The sequence below is a fragment of the Littorina saxatilis genome, linkage group LG5, assembly GCF_037325665.1.
Source record: "Littorina saxatilis isolate snail1 linkage group LG5, US_GU_Lsax_2.0, whole genome shotgun sequence".
NCBI lineage: Eukaryota > Metazoa > Mollusca > Gastropoda > Littorinimorpha > Littorinidae > Littorina > Littorina saxatilis.
Genome location: NC_090249.1, coordinates 61562847 through 61582859, shown reverse-complemented (window position 1 = coordinate 61582859; position 20013 = coordinate 61562847). Strand labels below are relative to the sequence as shown.

The window sequence follows — 20013 nt, the reverse complement described above, 5'->3', positions numbered from 1 at the left end:
TGGCTCGGGTCATAAACAGTTTAAGGTCATAATTATTGTGAAAAATACTTTTAAAAAAATAGACTGCTTGTCTTAAATTACCGATCAATTCTCGTTTTGCTGTTTTTATTTTAACATGTTGAAAACATCCCAGGTGCGTTCATTTTCCAGTGTTCAATTTACCCGAACAGCAGGGTCTGGAGAATGGTGACTTTCTAGGGGTCAACAGAAACATTCGCTCGGAGAAGAGACTGTTGTGCTCCAAAACGACACAATGGGAAATGTAATGTATGCATACATCACCCACCCAGACACTGCCCCTGAGTTTAGGGAGCCACCCACATTTGATCCTCTTGTGGGCTTTGCCAATGGAAGGAAAGAACGAAGTAAGTCTGAGTGCAGTTGGTATAATATTATACGTAGTAATAGTAGTATTTGTAGTGCAGCAGGTGTCTAAGTCTACCAAATGCGGGTGCATTCCCTGCAGGTGCGTTTTTCGGTATATGGAATGCAAACGGGTGTGTGCAATTCTTGTAGGAAAACTCAAGTCTCGTGTACTGCCGTTAACTGCCGAGTTCAGTTTCACTTTCATATTAAGACTAAGAGCAGGACTGAAATACTGCTGCGCCGATCTGAGTAAAGGCACGCTTTACTTGACTACTCTGCAAGAGTTAGAATATAACATGGATAAACAGCTGAGAGCACAAACGATGCTGCAGTGTGCTGGTCGCGTGGTCACATCATCGTGGCGTAACACATTGCGCTACGTTGACAGCAAAACTGCCTTTCGTCAGTGTCGTTATTACTAGGGTTCATTGGTTGTGAAGAGAGTGAACATGCTATCTTTTTTGCACTTTGGGGTCAATGTTTGTGACGGAACGTTGGTAGATCCACAAACTTTGGAAACAAACGATATTTTTGAGGTTGTACTTGTAGCAAAGCGTCACAAGACCTCCAACCTCCTACGGGTGCCTACAGGAAATGCACCTACAGGGAATGTGTTCGCTTTTGGCGACTTATTATTGTGTTGTTGTTTTACCCCATTCTGCAGACGCTATAAATATTCCCTCTGGAAGTGCATTCGTAAAGGCAAAAGAGACGTTTTTGTCTTTGACACAGGCATACAAGGTGGGGCTAATTATTTCATTATAGCTGCCATTCAGCGAGATGAGACTTCTTATCAAATATCAATTATAAGTTGTACAGAGAAAGTGAGAATGAGATTAATTGTCAAAAATAACTGTAGACATTCTGAATCTAATGTGATTTTGAACGTGAGCCATGAAAGTTGCACTGGCCGGCAAATAATATAAGTGCATGTATGTGAACTGGAATGCATTTCAATTCAGTTATTATCCCCGAAATCGGCGTATGCTGCATGAATGGCGGGGTAAAAACGGTCATACACGTAAAAATCCACTCGTGCTAAAAACATGAGTGAACGTGGGAGTCTAAGCCCATGAACGAAGAAGAATTCATTATAATTTATTATGAATGAAAAGATAATTTAAGCAATTTCTGTTGAACTTCTGATTCAGAAAGCCCTCCTTTATGACTTCTTTTTTTCCCCAACACCTAAGAGAGGGCAGCACCCTCATTGATTAGCTCACTTTGATTTAATTAATTACCACACTTGTGGTGCGTTTTTAAGGCAAAGTGTACCGCATGTGTCTACATTAAAGGCATACTAACGCACTCCCGTGTTTACAAAGTGTAGTTTGCCCACAATCGATGTCAAACGCACCATAAGACCATATAATGACGATATGTCACCATGCGCGGACCATAATAAATGCATTACAGCTTGTTCTAGCCTCTGAAAACGTGAGGATGTCAACAAAGCCGCGGTGTTAGCTCCCTTGGATCAACGTTACATGTGTTGCCAAATCTATAAATAGGACCATCTAGATCAAAATAAAAATTCAAATATCTCAACATTTAAGGGCTCCTAGACCACAATATTTTGCAGGGAACTTAATTTAGTCTGTCTCCAGCTCTGGGTAAAGCAATTAGCGTGTATATTCATCAGCTTTCTATGCCTTTAAGATACACTGGATTGTGCAGGTTCTTCAGGCCGGTCAAATTTGCCAGAAACTCAATCTAAACAGTGAGAACTCAGATCAATAGTATCCTTTTACGGGGAATCCAAACCATATTATATATAGCTAAAAAACAAAGGATTACTGTACTCACCGATACAAGAACGAGACAAGACGGTACGAATTTTCGCTTATGGAAGCTTCATCAGGAAAAACAAAAACACAAAACTCAAAAGACAACAAAAAGCAGACGCAACACGGAACGAACAAGGTTTGAAAGAAAATGGAGGGGAAACACGCAAAAAAGGGAAGGAACTCTAGGAACGGAAAAAAATGAAAGGGGAGAGAAGTGGTTGGATGATGTCATGGGCACAGGCATACTAGACTAAAAGTGATACACATTCATAAAAAGGGGGGGGGGGGGGGGAAGAAGGGGGAAAAAGGGGGGGGGGGAAACACACACACGCATGCACACACACAACCAAACACATAAACACACACACACATTCACACACAAATACACACACACACGTACCGTAAATCCACAGTATGTTTGGGGAATACAAGTACATCACATTTTCGCATTTAAACCGTCAGGTGTGGATGTGCCCAGGGATAATATGAAATCGGACTCTACTTGTTTTCTGTCTGTGGAGGTGCTGTACATTTGCCAGACACCTTTCACACGTGCATCCAGGGAGGTGTGGTTGCTGCTGTTGAAATGTTGGGCAACAGACCTACAGCGGCGATGCCGAATATCTGCCAGATGTTCGGTGAAGCGGGTAGAGAGGGTTCTTTCGGTCTCACCAATGTAGAGTACTTTGGGGCATTTGAGACAGGATATGGCATAGATGAGATTGCGGCTGGTGCAAGAGAACATCTTCGTTGTTTAGATATATATATATGTAGCTGTCATGTTTCTCACGCGCAAACACCATTCTTGAGTCAGCTCAAACTAAAGTGAAATAGTCTTAGTGGAAGTGTTCAGGGCAAGGGAAGTTGAGGATTATTCAAAAAAACAGAATCCTATAGAAAAGTTGAACAAAGCACTGTTCGCCTATTCTTATCATTTTTGACGATGCATGGAAGTTATTTTATTTTGTTGCAGCAATCCTGCTTATGCTTTTAATGTTTGGTGATTCATGGAAGTTATTTCATTTGATTGCAGCTATCCAGGCGAGCCGTGAGGAACTAGACAAGGCCAACATTCCTCTGGACAGGCGAGACTACTGTGTGGATTTCTACCTCAAGTTCTTGCGCTGTCGCCAGCAGAACTTCCCTCGGGTGGTCTCGGGCTGCCACCATGAAAAACACGACTACGACCAGTGTGGATATGAAGAGTGAGTTCACACTTTTGTCCACGTCCATGCACCTGTGTGAAGTTAATTTGCATCACCAAGCAGGAGTCACCAAGCAGGAGTCAAGCAGGAGTACAATATTTAGTGATTCTACACAGCTCTTTTTTTACCTTTATTGGATCAACATGAAACTGAAAGCAATCAGAACTTCGATACGATTTAGGATTTAACCTTTTTTAAGCCTTTGCTTTTTCAGATTTGCTGTTCAGTTCATTTACCTTCATTTAACAGCTCCCATCTTTTTAAGACCTGATTTTCTCATATTTTGCAAGGTCTTAAAAGGGGGTCGGCCCGCTATTGCGCGGGCCGCTATTGCGCAAATCTTTAGGGTTAGGGTTAGATTCGCGCAATAGCGGCCCCGCGCAATAGCGGACCCGCGCAATAGCGGCCCAGCCCCCTTAAAAGGGGGGTTCCACTAATGGCACTATACTACTATAAAAGTAAAAATGTCAACCAAAGAGAACACCGGAGAACTTTTTCTTTCATGAGGCATTTATTAATTTTTCAGACCTGATTTCTATTATTGGAAGGTCTTTCAATGGGGGTTCCACTTTATCGGCACTCTTTTAGAAAAATCAGGAATTTGGTCACCATGACACCACAAATCTGTACATTTAAGTTTTCATGTTTATTTCTTCAACCGAATGTCTAGAAGTCGGCTTGCAGCAGGCGCTTTTTGTGTGTGCTTCACCTTCGCGTAAGTGGCAAGTTAAATTGGTCATGAAGAAAATGTTTTACCTTGCGTTTGACTTATGAAAGATGTTTGTTTACACAATTTTTTTTTTTCAGTTTCGTTCTTCGCATGAAGGAGTACGAGAGAGAAAAACGCCTGATGGAGAGAGCGAAGAGAATAGCAGCAAAGAATGCAACAGAGGAACTCGGCGATTGATTGCTCTCATATCTGTGTTTAGTTGAAGAGCTGAACTTTGAACACAAGTATGAGTGAATGTGATGAAAATCTTATAGTCTGGGACATGTTTCGCTTGCTGTAAGTGTGAAGGCGTTCTGTCTTTCAGTGTGTTTGTTACCAACAGTTATCAGCCTGCCTTCAAAACAGCAGATTCTCCTCAGGATAGTCGTGGGTGTTTATTTCCAATATAAAGGCCATCCTGGGAAAAGAAGTCGAACAAGTCAAACGCATGCCGGAAATTGGAAAGTCTCAATTTTTTTCCCATGGCGTAAATGCAACTTCATATGTACAGTAAAGGTAGTTCCATGTCCTGGACAAAACACTTGTTTTTTGACCGAAATGGGTTCTGTTAGATTTATTAAATAGATTTGTTGGGAAATAGTGAAAACATGCCATTTTGCTCATTTGTATGTGTGCGGGATGTATGTGTTGGGTTAATTACACACAGCGTGCAAACACACACACACATAGACCAGGCATCATTGTATTTTATTGTTTAGTCTTATTCCAAGTAATCAACACATGAGCTGAAGACATTACATTGGGAAACAGCAGTAGTGATTATTATGCTATCATTGTCTTCCTTCTTTTCTACTGCTACTGCTAAACACTGGAGTCTACATCTGGTGACTTTCAGTGATGCACTTACAAAAACAACAGTGTTAGTCGTGCTCCTTGGCACTCATGACTGTATGGGCTGAATGCAAGATCAACAGTAACAACACATATCTCAACATCACACACAGCAGTGTGTCAGAGTAAGACAGTAGACTACACTGTTTCAGACACTGCTCATTTAACATCCGACACAGCAGTGTGTAAGAGTAAGACAGTAGACTACACTGTTTCAGACACTGCTCATTTAACATCCGACACGACACAGCAGTGTGTCAGAGTAAGACTACACTGTTTCGGACACTGCTCATTCAACATCCGACACATTCAGTCTGAACTGTGAGTGTGACAATGTCACGAGTGTATATGTGTGAAAATGATGTTGACCATGATTTTGTTTGGCACTAAACTAATAACATACATGTACACTTATAACTCACAAAGGTAATTTTCATTAATGACACAAAACTATTCGCTCATTTGGCAAAACGGTGTTTACACTACAGAGTAAAGCAATAAATAAACTGATCATTGCCTGTAATTGTATCCACATCACTAACAGTTCATTATTACGCATATAAAGCTAACAGATTCAAATGTCCATTCATTTCAAGCAAGGAACCATGAAAAAAAAAAGAAATATTTTCAGCTAAATAATATAAATCCTCATCCTAAAACTGAGAGCTTGTGAAGTGGAATGTTCCCATAACACAGAGAGGACAAAGGATCTGGATCTGATAAGTTGCAGGGGCCAATTTGTAGGAGTGCGCAGCGCTCCCTATCAATAAAAATTTAACTACCTACTTTAAAACAGGGTTAAAAACGGATCCTAGGGGAGAAGTTCAGAACACCAACCCCCTGATTCGCCAATAGCCGTGGCTGTTCTCAGGTGTTCGCTGCCCTACACGCCACCAGGCGTGAAAGGCAGTAACTAAGTAAGTAAGTTCTCAGGTGTGTTGTGGTGTCATCGCGACTGTTCCACTCTCTCTGTTTTGACAAAGTTGGAGTTTCTGAACTGTTCTGTTTTGGAGTCTGGGATCTTAAACCCCCGGCTATTGTTTACTATCTGACTATCTATTGGTTGTTACGTTATCCCTGTATTGTTTCACTCCCTTTGTGACTTTGGGTAGCTATCGCCCAGTGCACCTTTCCATTTCCCTCTCTTCATCCCATCTGTTCCTGCTATTATTGTGATTCTGTACTCGTGTGATCTGTAAAGCTATGTACAGATAAAACAACAAGAATGTAAACCCAAGACCAATCCCATCTTTTCCTGCTATTATTGTGATTCTGTACTTCGTGTGATCTGTAAAGATAAAACAACAAGAACTTTCTTTCTTTAGTTGGTGTTTAACGTCGTTTTCAACCACGAAGGTTATATCGCAACGGGGAAAGATGGGATAGAGCCACTTGTCAATTGTTTCTTGTTCACAAAAGCACTAATCAAAAATTTGCTCCAGGGGCTTGCAACGTAGTACAATATATGACCTTACTGGGAGAATGCAAGTTTCCAGTACAAAGGACTTAACATTTCTTACATACTGCTTGACTAAAATCTGTACAAACATTGACTATATTCTATACAAGAAACACTTAACAAGGGTAAAAGGAGAAACAGAATCCGTTAGTCGCCTCTTACGACATGCTGGGGAGCATCGGGTAAATTCTTCCCCCTAACCCGCGGGGGGTTCCTGCTATTATTGTGATTCTGTACTCGTGTGATCTGTAAAGATAAAACAACAAGAACGTAAACACAAGAAAACCATGAAAATGGGAAGTAAATGGTACCTAACAAAAGAGATCAAGTATCACATAAACAGGTATAACAAAGAATAAGATACAACAAAAGATTTGTTTGTTTGTTTATTTGTTGCTTAACGTCCAGCCGACTACGCAGAGCCATATCAGGACGAGGAAGGGGGGGATGAAGGGGGCCACTTGTCAAGCGATTCCTGTTTACAAATGCACTAACCCATTACTTGTGTCCCAGCAGGCTTTAGTAAAACTAAATTAATACCTACTGGAAGATTACCAGTTTCCAGTATGTTAAAATAGGCTTAACCTATCTACTGCTGGACTTACATCAGAACACTAACAGATTAAACTATACATGAATCGCGAGACAAGCGGCAAGAGAAGAGATTTTTGGAAAAAATACAGGTGAATGAGCAAGAAGGCAGAAAAAAGAAAAGAATTCATGAAGAAAAAGAGAGCATGACAGGAAAGAGGAACCAAAAATCTACCTAACAGCAAACTAGAAAGCTCCTGCGGTTCCAAAAACAGGAGGGGCCTTTAATTTCATAACCGCAGTGCCCCACTGCGGGAACAACAAAAGATTACGGCACTTAAAGTAACAAAGAATAAGATACAACAAAAGATTACGGCACTTAAAGTAACAAAGAATAAGATACAACAAAAGATTACGGCACTTAAAGTAACAAAGAATAAGATACAACAAAAGATTACGGCACTTAAAGTAACAAAGAATAAGATACAACAAAAGATTACGGCACTTAAAGTAACAAAGAATAAGATACAACAAAAGATTACGGCACTTAAAGTAACAAAGAATAAGATACAACAAAAGATTACGGCACTTAAATCACAAGAAAATAAGATAGAGCAAAGGCTCCTGACAGTGAATCACAAAGGCTCCTGACAGTGAATCACAAGAAATGTGAAAGAAAACAAAGCGGTACGAAAAGACAGATAAAGCTCGTTCACATACCAAGATTTAACTCTTACCAGTTCGCTCCCTTGCCCATCGTAAGCAAGCTTACGATGCCCCCCCTGTAGTTTTCCACTGACCAATTATCTAATTATAATTTTTTTTTTTTTTTTTTTTTACATTGGATGGGTCGGACAGTGGATAAACTCATATTTAAGACACACTTTATGACTGAAACAAGCTGGGTTTTTGTTATAAGTTAGTTATAGAAATGCATTATTAGGCAACAAACAAAAAAAGTCTGTTAACGGTAACATAGGCCCAAAAAATAGGGTCGGTAGGTCGGGACTTTTTTTTAATTTTTTTTTTATTTCCCCAAAACATATTTTTAAGTTATTTTGCCAAAAAACAAAGCCCCTTTTTTTTTTTTTTTTTTAAATTTTTTTTTTTCAATTTTTTTTTTAAAAATTTTTTTTTTTTAATGTTTTTTTTTTTTTTTTTTTTTTTTTTTTTTTTTCACCAAATGCCAAACAAAAGTCTAGGGTCGCGCGAAAAAATAGGGTCAGTCAGGATACCGTAAACAGAATATTTTTTTGGGGGGGGCCTTAGGCATGAAACGTCCAACTTTGAAATTTGGGTGGGGGTATTCAGGTGACAATAACTTTTTTGTTTATCAGCAAAACTCTATAAAACTTTGCTATGTTATGTAAAATGAATGCCCAAACAGACTAGTTAGCAGCATATCTAAAATAAACTGAACACAAAAAAAATTTCTTCTTTGTGTTTGTCACGTGTTCCAAAAAATGGGCGTACAAATTTCAACAAAAATCATGTTGTCACCCCCATAAAATTTTTACCTTTAAAGATAGCACAATTCTCTTTGCAAATATGAAAAGCTTATTCATTTTCCTTTCATTTGATATATAACTTTCTATATTTCATTTAGAATATGACCCCAGATAGCCACTCGGCAAGTAGGCACCAACAGCACTGTAAAATATGCCCTAAAACCCCCGAACTGGTAAGAGTTAAAACTCAACTTTGAAGACTCCTTTAAAGCACAACGAAAGAAATAAGTACTTTTTTGATTCAAATGCTTCCCACCTTTCAAAAGAAAGGAAAATAGAAGAAAATGTGGGGTCTAGTAATTGACAGCATACAGGTCAAACTGTACAGATTATATTATGGTCATCTAATACTCTGGAGGGGGGGGGGGGGTTGCAAAAATCGAAGCAAAAGGATGGAAAATGATATCCACACAAACAAAAGACAAGAATATATTCTAAAACCTGGAAATACGAGAAGCCAGAAATATATAATCAACAGTCCAAACGTCATGGTTTATGTCCCAGAGCAAACGAAAAAGTGCACGACTCTTTCTTCCACGCATCAGACCTAAAGTTTAACATTAAAAAGGCAAGAATAAAGTCTATGAAAAAACAAAAATAGGAGTCACAAATAAACAGAATTCAACAAACAGCCACTGAGGTACAACTGAACGTTCCAAGGCGAAAAGGAAATTTTCCACTCTTTCTTCTGCACAATATCTTCATGGCATGGTAGAGATAAAATACACCGGACAGTCACAACCATGTCAGCAATCATCCTTTCAATCTCACTTGATCATGCGCGATGGTATCCATGCCTACATCTACTCAGTGGACATTCATCTGATCACGAGTGATGGTATCCATGCCTACATCTACTCAGTGGACATTCACTTGATCATGAGTGATGGTATCCATGCCTACATCTACTCAGTGGACATTCACTTGATCATGAGTGATGGTATCCATGCCTACATCTACTCAGTGGACATTCATCATGCCCTACAGTCATCATGCCCTACAGTCATGTAAAACTAAAACTTTGCCTGCAATCGTGGAATTTTGTCCATATAGAATTTCCGGCTACAGTAACAATCTCTACTTGGCTTTGCAACACAAGTTTCATAGACAAGTAAAACAAGTCGCGTAAGGCGAAATTACTACATTTAGTCAAGCTGTGGAACTCACAGAATGAAACTGAACACACTGCATTTTTTCACAATGACCGTAATCCGCCACTCGTGCAAAACACAGTGAAACTGACGAGCCTGTTTAGCGCGGTAGTGGTTTCGCTGTGCTGCATAGTACGCTTTTCTGTACCTCTCTTCGTTTTAACTTTCTGAGCGTATTTTTAATCCAAACATATCATATCTATATGTTTTTGGAATCAGGAACCGACAAGGAATGAGATGAAATTGTTTTTAAATTGATTTTGGAAATTTAATTTTGATCATAATTTTTATATTTTTAATTTTCAGAGCTTGTTTTTAATCCGAATATAACATATTTATATGTTTTTGAAATCAGGAAATGATGAAGAGTAAGATGAACGTAAATTTGGATCGTTTCATTTAAAAAAATTAAAAAAATACAATTTTCAGATTTTGAATGACCAAAGTCATTAATTAATTTTTAAGCCACCAAACTGAAATGCAATACCGAAGTCCGGCCTTCGTCGAAGATTGCTTGGCCAAAATTTCAATCAATTGTATTGAAAAATGAGGGTGTGACAGTGCCGCCTCAACTTTTACAAAAAGCCGGATATGACGTCATCAAAGACATTTATCGAAAAAATGTCTGGGGATATCATACCCAGGAACTCTCATGTAAAATTTCATAAAGATCCGTCTAGTAGTTTACTCTGAATCGCTCTACACATACACACAGACAGACACACACACACACACACCACGACCCTCGTCTCGATTCCCCCTCTATGTTAAAACATTTAGTCAAAACTTGACTAAATGTAACAAAACGTGTGCTATAATAAAAAAAGCCAACCAGAACTATTGAAACAAATCAGTAAAATGTAATGTATTCAAAACAGTACAAAAATCGCCATCAAAAGATCCAAGGAAAACCCCTCATGATCATTGACTCGGAAGGACTCAGGATACCATCAATAAAGGTCACACTCAGCAAGAATTAACTGAATTCATGACAAATGGAAAATAATAGAAAGTAAAATGTATTAGACAATGATGAGAAATAACTCTGTCAGGGCTTTCATGGGTGTTGTGCAAGAGTTGCACCCCACAGATACAAATAATGACGCTAATAAACCTGACGAGTGATCAGAATCGTCAAAATACAAAATGAGCACCGAAGTACAGCAACCACTTAATACGACGCCTTTTTGCAGTAAAAAATGCACACAAGCGCTCAGCATCTCTGCGGCTAATAGCCAAGCTGCCCACTCGAACAGTCGAGCTCAGCATCTCTGCGGCTAATAGCCAAGCTGCCCACTCAACAGTCGAGCTCAGCATCTCTGCGGCTAATAGCCAAGCTGCCCACTCAACAGTCGAGCTCAGCATCTCTGCGGCTAATAGCCAAGCTGCCCACTCAACAGTCGAGCTCAGCATCTCTGTGGCTAATAGCCAAGCTGCCCACTCAACAGTCGAGCTCAGCATCTCTGCGGCTAATAGCCAAGCTGCCCACTCAACAGTCGAGCTCAGCATCTCTGCGGCTAATAGCCAAGCTGCCCACTCAACAGTCGAGCTCAGCATCTCTGCGGCTAATAGCCAAGCTGCCCACTCAACAGTCGAGCTCAGCATCTCTGTGGCTAATAGCCAAGCTGCCCACTCAACAGTCGAGCTCAGCATCTCTGTGGCTAATAGCCAAGCTGCCCACTCAACAGTCGAGCTCAGCATCTCTGCGGCTAATAGCCAAGCTGCCCACTCAAAAGTCGAGCTCAGCATCTCTGCGGCTAATAGCCAAGCTGCCCACTCAACAGTCGAGCTCAGCATCTCTGCGGCTAATAGCCAAGCTGCCCACTCAACAGTCGATCTCAGCATCTCTGCGGCTAATAGCCAAGCTGCCCACTCAACAGTCGAGCTCAGCATCTCTGCGGCTAATAGCCAAGCTGCCCACTCAACAGTCGAGCTCAGCATCTCTGTGGCTAATAGCCAAGCTGCCCACTCAACAGTCGAGCTCAGCATCTCTGCGGCTAATAGCCAAGCTGCCCGCTCAACAGTCGAGCTCAGCATCTCTGCGGCTAATAGCCAAGCTGCCCGCTCAACAGTCGAGCTCAGCATCTCTGCGGCTAATAGCCAAGCTGCCCACTCAACAGTCGAGCTCAGCATCTCTGCGGCTAATAGCCAAGCTGCCCACTCAACAGTCGAGCTCAGCATCTCTGTGGCTAATAGCCAAGCTGCCCACTCAACAGTCGAGCTCAGCATCTCTGCGGCTAATAGCCAAGCTGCCCACTCAACAGTCGAGCTCAGCATCTCTGTGGCTAATAGCCAAGCTGCCCACTCAACAGTCGAGCTCAGCATCTCTGTGGCTAATAGCCAAGCTGCCCACTCAACAGTCGAGCTCAGCATCTCTGCGGCTAATAGCCAAGCTGCCCACTAGAACAGTCGAGCTCAGCATCTCTGCGGCTAATAGCCAAGCTGCCCACTCAACAGTCGAGCTCAGCATCTCTGCGGCTAATAGCCAAGCTGCCCACTCAACAGTCGAGCTCAGCATCTCTGCGGCTAATAGCCAAGCTGCCCACTCAACAGTCGAGCTCAGCATCTCTGCGGCTAATAGCCAAGCTGCCCACTCAACAGTCGAGCTCAGCATCTCTGCGGCTAATAGCCAAGCTGCCCACTCAACAGTCGAGCTCAGCATCTCTGCGGCTAATAGCCAAGCTGCCCACTCAACAGTCGAGCTCAGCATCTCTGCGGCTAATAGCCAAGCTGCCCACTCAACAGTCGAGCTCAGCATCTCTGCGGCTAATAGCCAAGCTGCCCACTCAACAGTCGAGCTCAGCATCTCTGCGGCTAATAGCCAAGCTGCCCACTCAACAGTCGCAATGTGCAAAGATCACTCCTGGGAAATGTTCAGCGAGTGCCTAAAGAAACGTAGCAGCAGTGCTCAGCTCTTAAGTTTTCGTATGCATATTTTTGTTTAAAAAGGGCTTGCGTAATATCTAGTGGACACTGCATGTCGCGGACAGTTGTATGTAGTTATAAGGTTCCTTGGTCGGGCGTTGCTGACAGGTACCTGTGTCAAGGTGGGAAGACCGGTAGCTGGGCTTAGCTCAGTGATTCGCGCCTTGCACGCTTTGCACGCATTGCACGGGACGTTCACGGTAAGCTGCGCGCTATTTGTAGGGTTCACCGTTTACCTGGTTGCTGACTGAGAAATTCATAGGCATTCTTTTTTCTGTCTCGGCCGAGACCAGATGTTTGTTCGAACGGCTTCGAAATTCGTGTGTGAATTGTCGTTTGAGTTCGAAGTTATTTTCAGTAGTAATGTACGTCTACTGTGGACTTTGTTAAAGTCGGTTGCGTAAAGTGCGCGATGTTTTTCATTAGCCTGTGTGAGGTAAGTCTTATTTCTTGGTCTAATTGGATAGACTTTTGTCAGTTTTTGCTGAAGGTGAATTAGCGGCCGGTGGCAGGGAACGGGGAACCTACATTAGTTACCAGTTGTACTGTTTTGTCTCGTCTTTGTGTTGTTGTAAATAGTGTTCATCATAGTGTTTAAAAGGAAATCATTATAATGGTAAATTATATCGTAGAAGGAAACCAAAGTTTAGTCATTGTGCTTCCTCCTCATCCCTAATAATGATGTCTATTGGAGGAGGAAGTCACGTGTCTTATATTTTTGGGGAGAATATTGACTTTGGCCTTCTAGGCTTTCAGTGTTTACTGTCGAAGACAGACCGGACGGGAAGGTGCGAACCCTAGCTTCACAGCATGGAGGAGGCACCACCACGCTGCTGCGTGAGCAGCCAGTTTGGACTCTCGCATCGTCACCCCCACGCTGCTGTGTGAGCAGCCCCTCTGGATCTTCTCCGAGGCTTCATCACGCTGTTTTGAGCAGCTATCTTGTAACGTCACAGCGGCGTAACCACGCTGCTGTTGGGCAGCAACATCGAACCGGCGCCGTCGCTGCAGAGTGTGTGCCGTGTGACAGCTCTTAACTGGGCTGATTCTCTCACCCCCGCGACAGAGACGCAGGTGTCGACCCGAGGGCGCACCCCCCCCCTGAATTCGTCGAACGTGTAGATAAGTACTTTCTTACGATAGATATCATTTATGGAATGAGGAGGGCCTTTGTGACGTACGTGCTTTGTGTTTGACTATCCTGATTGTCTCGTATGTCGTTTGTTGACATTATTTTGACTGTTGTGTACTTTCTCATGTTCATTATGTTCATCTTCATATTGTCGTGTTAACCCTTCCATTGTTCCATCCATCGTCACCCCCATATTTCACCCAACTGGGAACTATTAAATACTTTCATTTATTTACATTGGTGTTCTGTGAGTGCTGTGTGGTGTGGCCAAAGTTTTTGTGTGAAAAACTAAACATGCAAACGTGCATGCACGCGACAATGGCGAGCTTGCCAGGATAAATCCTCTTAGAATTCAAGGAATTCACTACATTTTTGTCGTTGGCCACACTTCCCATACACTGGACACTGATGTACTGTAGTTAATTAGCTTTTGTTGTTGTCTGGTAACCTTGTGGGTTGCCTGTCCTTGTTGCCGGTCAGCTGTGCCTTGTTTTGATTTTTCATGTTTTGGCTAACCGTTTGCTAGTTGGTTCTTGTTTATGGAACTTCGTTCTGGTCGTGTTCTTGATGATAGTGCTATCATGGCGTCTAGGACGGAAAGTAGTTCGGATAGGATTGCTAGGTGGCGTTCACTTGCTGAGGAGCTAGGTGTTAAATCTACCAGTATTCCTGAGTTTATTGCCGAGCGAATGACCCGTGAAGATGCTGAACAGGCTAGACTAGAGCTAGAAAAGGAGAAACTTGAACTAGAAAGGAAAGCTTATCAGGACAAGCTAGAAGTAGCGCGTCGAGAGACTGATGAGAGAGTTAAGTATGTTCAAGCTCAGCGAGAGACTGATGAGAAAGCCGCATATGAACGTACTCAGATGTTTGAAGAAAAACAAAGACAAGAAAGAGAAGAGCATGACCTTCGCATGCAACTCTTGCAGAAAGAGTCGGAAAGTAAGAGGGTGAAGAGAGGAAGTAGGGATGGAGCTGATAATGAGGGAGATTCCTCAGGTGAAGAAGGGTCTAGTGACCTTCGTGGTTTTCGGCCTTCCATACCGATGTTTGATGAGAGCAAAGAAAACATAGCTACTTGGTTGAAAAGGTTTGAGAGAGTCGCTACCTTGTACAAGTGGAAGAGAAATACGTGGGCAACTAGGGTCTCGACTAGGTTGTCGGGTAGGGCTGTAGAAGTGTACAACACTCTTGATGATGATAGCGCGGACGACTATGACGGTTTGAAGGTCGCGTTGTTAGGCCGCTATCAGCTCACAGCCGAAACCTACCGCCGTCGTCTCAGAACCTGCAAGAGAAAAGAACATGAAACGTTCAGACAGTTCGGTGCTCGCATTGAAGAGAATTTGACTAAGTGGCATGAGCTTTCCGAGATCACAGAACTGAAACAGTTGGTTTTGCTTGAACAGTTCTTGCAGACCCTGAGCGCGGACATGGCCGCGTACGTTAAGGAGAAAAAACCTCAGACGTTAGCCGAAGCAGTTAAGTCCGCTGAGATTCATTTTGAAGCACACCGTGACAGTAAGAAGTTTTTTCAGCATGATCGTGATCAGGGTGGAAAGGCTGGCGTTGGTGAAAAGCAGAAAAGTGGAGATAACTCAGTTGGTACATCCGGTAGGAAGTGTTTCATCTGTGAGTCCCCCAAACATTTGGCTAGAGATTGCCCCAAGAAGAGCAAGTCGACGGGAGCGGTGAATAGTGGTCCTGAGAAGTCTTTACCGCCCGTCAGTGTACCTACTTTGTGTACTCCCTGTAGCCAGCAAGACTACGACCCGAGATGCCTGGTTGTAGTAGATGGTGTTGCAGTGGAGGGGTTGCGTGATACTGGATCTCAGGTTTGTGTCGTGAAGAGTTCATTAGTTTCAAGGTCTCAGTTCACAGGACAGGATCTTGAGGTTTCTATGGCTGAGAAAGACATCAAGAGGCGCTATCCAGTGATTAAGGTTCAGGTTGATTGTCCTTTCTACACTGGTGAGGTTGAGGCTATCGTCATGGATACACCTGTTGCTGATTTCATTGTAGGTAATCACGCCCGGCTGGGTGATTCGAATGTTCTACCAGTGTACGCTGTGTCCAAGGTTGTTTCAGTGGTCACTCGTGCTCAGGCTGCCGCTGAAGGAAAGAAGCCGACTTTGTTGCATGTTGCTGCTCCAGGGCTAGAAACAGTCACCCCTGAGCAGTTGCATGACCTTCAGCGGAATGATCCGACTTTGAAGAGTTGTAGTGAGGCGGCAGATCGCCGGGACGTCAGAACGTCTGGTCACTCCGGTGAAGTTGGGTTTGTTTGGAAGAAGAAGATTCTGTACCGTGAGTATCGCGGTGGTGGTAGCGTCTATACTCAGGTTGTTGTTCCCCAGCAGTTGAGGTTAGGTGTTATCAAGTTGGCTCATGAACCGCCTATGGGAGGTCACATGGGTGTTCAGAGGACACGTGATCGAGTTTGGCAGCAGTTCTTTTGGCCAGGTATGTGCGCAGACATACGTCGCTTTGTGTTGTCTTGCGATCAGTGTCAGAAGGTTTCTCATAAGCCACAGAAGGTACCGTTAGGTAAGATGCCTCTCATCGATACGCCGTTCGAGCGTGTGGCGATCGATCTGGTGGGTCCCATCATCCCTGCTTCTGAGTCTGGTAACAGGTACATTTTGGTGTTTGTGGACTACGCTACTCGGTACCCGGAAGCCATTCCATTGAAGTCGATTGAGGCTGTGAAGGTTGCAGAAGCGATGTGGGCAGTCTGGACTCGAGTAGGAATTCCCTCAGAGATTTTGACAGACCGTGGTACCCAGTTCATGTCCGAGGTGATGAAAGAAGTGGAGCGTTTGCTGGCCATCAAGGGTTTAGCGACTACTCCGTACCATGCGCAAGGAAACGGATTGGTGGAACGGTACAACGGAACACTCAAGACCATGCTACGCAAGCTTGCTCAAGAGAAACCGAAGCAGTGGGATCGCTACATTCCTGCACTCCTCTTCGCTTATCGTGAAGTTCCACAGGAGAGTCTGGGATTCTCTCCCTTTGAGCTTCTATACGGCAGGACAGTGCGAGGACCCATGTCTGTTCTTCGCAACCTATGGACGGAGGAGCAAGTCGATGAACAAGTTCGTACGACTTCTGAGTATGTGGTTGACTTGAGGAACCAGATTGAGGAAACCTGCAAACTGGCGCGTCAGAATCTGTCAGCTGCTGCACAGAAACACGCGGAGGTGTTCAACCGGAAGACAGTGCGAAGACAGTTCCAGCCTGGAGACAAGGTTTTGTTGCTGCTGCCGCAGAAGAAGAACAAGCTGCAGTTGTGTTGGCAGGGACCGTTCGACGTTTTGGAGAAGAAAGGCGAGTCAGACTACAGGATTCGGATCTACGGGCGTGAGAAGCTGTACCACGCCAATCTTCTCAAGTTGTACAGAGACCGACAAAACACCACGGACCCCTCAGATGTGATACCCACCATAGCGGTTGCGGTGGTGGAAGAAACTGAGGAGATGATTTCGCCTGATCGGGAACTACCCCTGCCCTGCTTGGAAGGCGAAGAAACGGTGGCGGACGTCAACCTGTCTGCTACACTGACTGCCGAGCAACGACGTCAGGTGTTGGAGATTGCGGAGAGGCACGAAAGAGTTCTTACTGATGTCCCCCTTCAGACGCCTTTGGCCGTTTTTGACATGACGGTGGAATCCGCGAAACCGGTTCGAGTGAAACAGTACCCTTTACCTTATGCCAAGGTAGAGACCATCAAGGAAGAGGTGCAGGCCATGAAGAAGTTGGGTGTTATCGAACCGGCTGCTTCTCCCTACAACGCCCCTGTTGTGCTCATCCGCAAGAAGGATGGGAAGGTTCGCTTTTGTGTGGATTACAGGCGGCTGAATGATGTGACAGTCTTCGATGCTGAACCACTCCCAGATGTGGAACACCTGTTCGCTGGTTTGGGTCGAGCGACTTACTTCAGCAAGTTTGATCTTTCCAAGGGGTATTGGCAGATACCCATCCGAGACGACGTCCGTCCCATGACCGCGTTCACCACTCCGGTAGGCCAGTTCCAATTTACAGTCATGCCGTTTGGACTGAAGAACGCCGTGGCTGTGTTTTCCCGTATGATGAGGGCTTTGCTGGAACCGCTGGGGAGGAACGACGTTCATAACTTCATGGACGACATTCTGGTGGCGACCGAAACCTGGAAGGAACATTTGGCTGCGCTGGAGGCTGTGTTGCGGCGCCTTGAGCAGGCCAATCTCTCTGCCCGACCGAAGAAGTGCTTCGTTGGGTTCGAGGAGTTGAGTTTCTTGGGTCACGTGGTGAGGAAGGGTGAGATCTTACCTGAGGACAACAAGCTGCAGAAAATTGACGAGGCTCCGGTTCCAGAGACCAAGAAGCAAGTTCGGGCGTTCCTTGGTCTAGCCGGATACTACCGGAAGTTCATCCCAAATTTCTCTGCAATTGCTCTGCCGCTCTCTGATCTGACAAAGAAGAATTCTCCCAACACCGTGGTTTGGACAGCCGAGTGTGAGAAGGCATTCAGGGCTCTGAAAGCCAGGCTGACCTCAAAGCCAGTTTTGCAACTGCCGGATCTGTCACAGCCATTCACGCTCCGGACGGATGCCTCTGATCATGGACTGGGAGCTGTGCTTATGCAAGAAAAGGATGGCGTGTTCCACCCTGTCGCCTACGCCAGCCGGAAGTTGTCCACCCCGGAGAGCAAGTACTCCACCATTGAACGTGAGTGTCTGGCCGTTGTATGGGCTACCCAGAAGTTCCAGCCATTTCTGTACGGACAGACGTTTGTGTTGGAGACAGATCACCAACCACTGCGTTACCTGCAGACAGCAAAGGTGGTGAACAGCAGGCTCATGCGCTGGAGTTTGTTGTTGCAAGCCTACAGTTTCACCGTGCGGGTGATTCCCGGTAGTCGCAACGTGGGAGCCGACTACCTCAGTCGGGCATGCGTTGAATAGGGATCTTTTGCCGTGTAGACAGATGTCTATGCTTAACTTGGGGGGCATTGTCGCGGACAGTTGTATGTAGTTATAAGGTTCCTTGGTCGGGCGTTGCTGACAGGTACCTGTGTCAAGGTGGGAAGACCGGTAGCTGGGCTTAGCTCAGTGATTCGCGCCTTGCACGCTTTGCACGCATTGCACGGGACGTTCACGGTAAGCTGCGCGCTATTTGTAGGGTTCACCGTTTACCTGGTTGCTGACTGAGAAATTCATAGGCATTCTTTTTTCTGTCTCGGCCGAGACCAGATGTTTGTTCGAACGGCTTCGAAATTCGTGTGTGAATTGTCGTTTGAGTTCGAAGTTATTTTCAGTAGTAATGTACGTCTACTGTGGACTTTGTTAAAGTCGGTTGCGTAAAGTGCGCGATGTTTTTCATTAGCCTGTGTGAGGTAAGTCTTATTTCTTGGTCTAATTGGATAGACTTTTGTCAGTTTTTGCTGAAGGTGAATTAGCGGCCGGTGGCAGGGAACGGGGAACCTACATTAGTTACCAGTTGTACTGTTTTGTCTCGTCTTTGTGTTGTTGTAAATAGTGTTCATCATAGTGTTTAAAAGGAAATCATTATAATGGTAAATTATATCGTAGAAGGAAACCAAAGTTTAGTCATTGTGCTTCCTCCTCATCCCTAATAATGATGTCTATTGGAGGAGGAAGTCACGTGTCTTATATTTTTGGGGAGAATATTGACTTTGGCCTTCTAGGCTTTCAGTGTTTACTGTCGAAGACAGACCGGACGGGAAGGTGCGAACCCTAGCTTCACAGCATGGAGGAGGCACCACCACGCTGCTGCGTGAGCAGCCAGTTTGGACTCTCGCATCGTCACCCCCACGCTGCTGTGTGAGCAGCCCCTCTGGATCTTCTCCGAGGCTTCATCACGCTGTTTTGAGCAGCTATCTTGTAACGTCACAGCGGCGTAACCACGCTGCTGTTGGGCAGCAACATCGAACCGGCGCCGTCGCTGCAGAGTGTGTGCCGTGTGACAGCTCTTAACTGGGCTGATTCTCTCACCCCCGCGACAGAGACGCAGGTGTCGACCCGAGGGCGCACCCCCCCCCCTGAATTCGTCGAACGTGTAGATAAGTACTTTCTTACGATAGATATCATTTATGGAATGAGGAGGGCCTTTGTGACGTACGTGCTTTGTGTTTGACTATCCTGATTGTCTCGTATGTCGTTTGTTGACATTATTTTGACTGTTGTGTACTTTCTCATGTTCATTATGTTCATCTTCATATTGTCGTGTTAACCCTTCCATTGTTCCATCCATCGTCACCCCCATATTTCACCCAACTGGGAACTATTAAATACTTTCATTTATTTACATTGGTGTTCTGTGAGTGCTGTGTGGTGTGGCCAAAGTTTTTGTGTGAAAAACTAAACATGCAAACGTGCATGCACGC

The 20013-nt window shown here is 44.3% G+C and overlaps 2 protein-coding genes and 1 long non-coding RNA gene across 4 annotated transcripts; 2 read left to right on the top strand and 1 right to left on the bottom strand.

Annotated features, from left to right (window-relative positions):
• Window positions 1–154: 154 nt before the first annotated feature.
• On the top strand, window positions 155–4674 carry LOC138967649 (NADH dehydrogenase [ubiquinone] 1 beta subcomplex subunit 7-like). The gene is made up of 3 exons (XM_070340253.1): window positions 155–365; window positions 3187–3358; window positions 4166–4674. Exons 1-3 carry the CDS (start codon window positions 254–256, stop codon window positions 4263–4265), a joined length of 384 nt encoding a protein of 127 aa, XP_070196354.1. The 5' UTR covers window positions 155–253; the 3' UTR covers window positions 4266–4674.
• Window positions 4675–4760: 86 nt separating this feature from the next.
• Window positions 4761–11011, bottom strand: LOC138967650 (uncharacterized). The gene is made up of 2 exons (XR_011456008.1): window positions 7641–11011; window positions 4761–6963 (listed from the first exon to the last, which is right to left on the bottom strand). It is a non-coding gene; the product is annotated as an uncharacterized lncRNA (long non-coding RNA).
• Window positions 11012–12459: 1448 nt separating this feature from the next.
• Window positions 12460–19980, top strand: LOC138967645 (uncharacterized). 2 transcript variants are annotated; one of them, XR_011456007.1, is made up of 2 exons: window positions 12460–19002; window positions 19315–19980. XR_011456007.1 is itself a non-coding variant. In XM_070340250.1 (2 exons), the coding sequence occupies exon 2, from the start codon at window positions 14165–14167 to the stop codon at window positions 18569–18571; it is 4407 nt and encodes a 1468-aa protein (XP_070196351.1). In that variant the 5' UTR covers window positions 12460–12929; window positions 13242–14164; the 3' UTR covers window positions 18572–19980. The 2 variants fall into 2 exon arrangements, 1 of the variants encoding a protein (XP_070196351.1); XM_070340250.1 differs by having other exon boundaries at window positions 12460–12929; window positions 13242–19980.
• The last annotated feature ends 33 nt before the right edge of the window (window positions 19981–20013 follow it).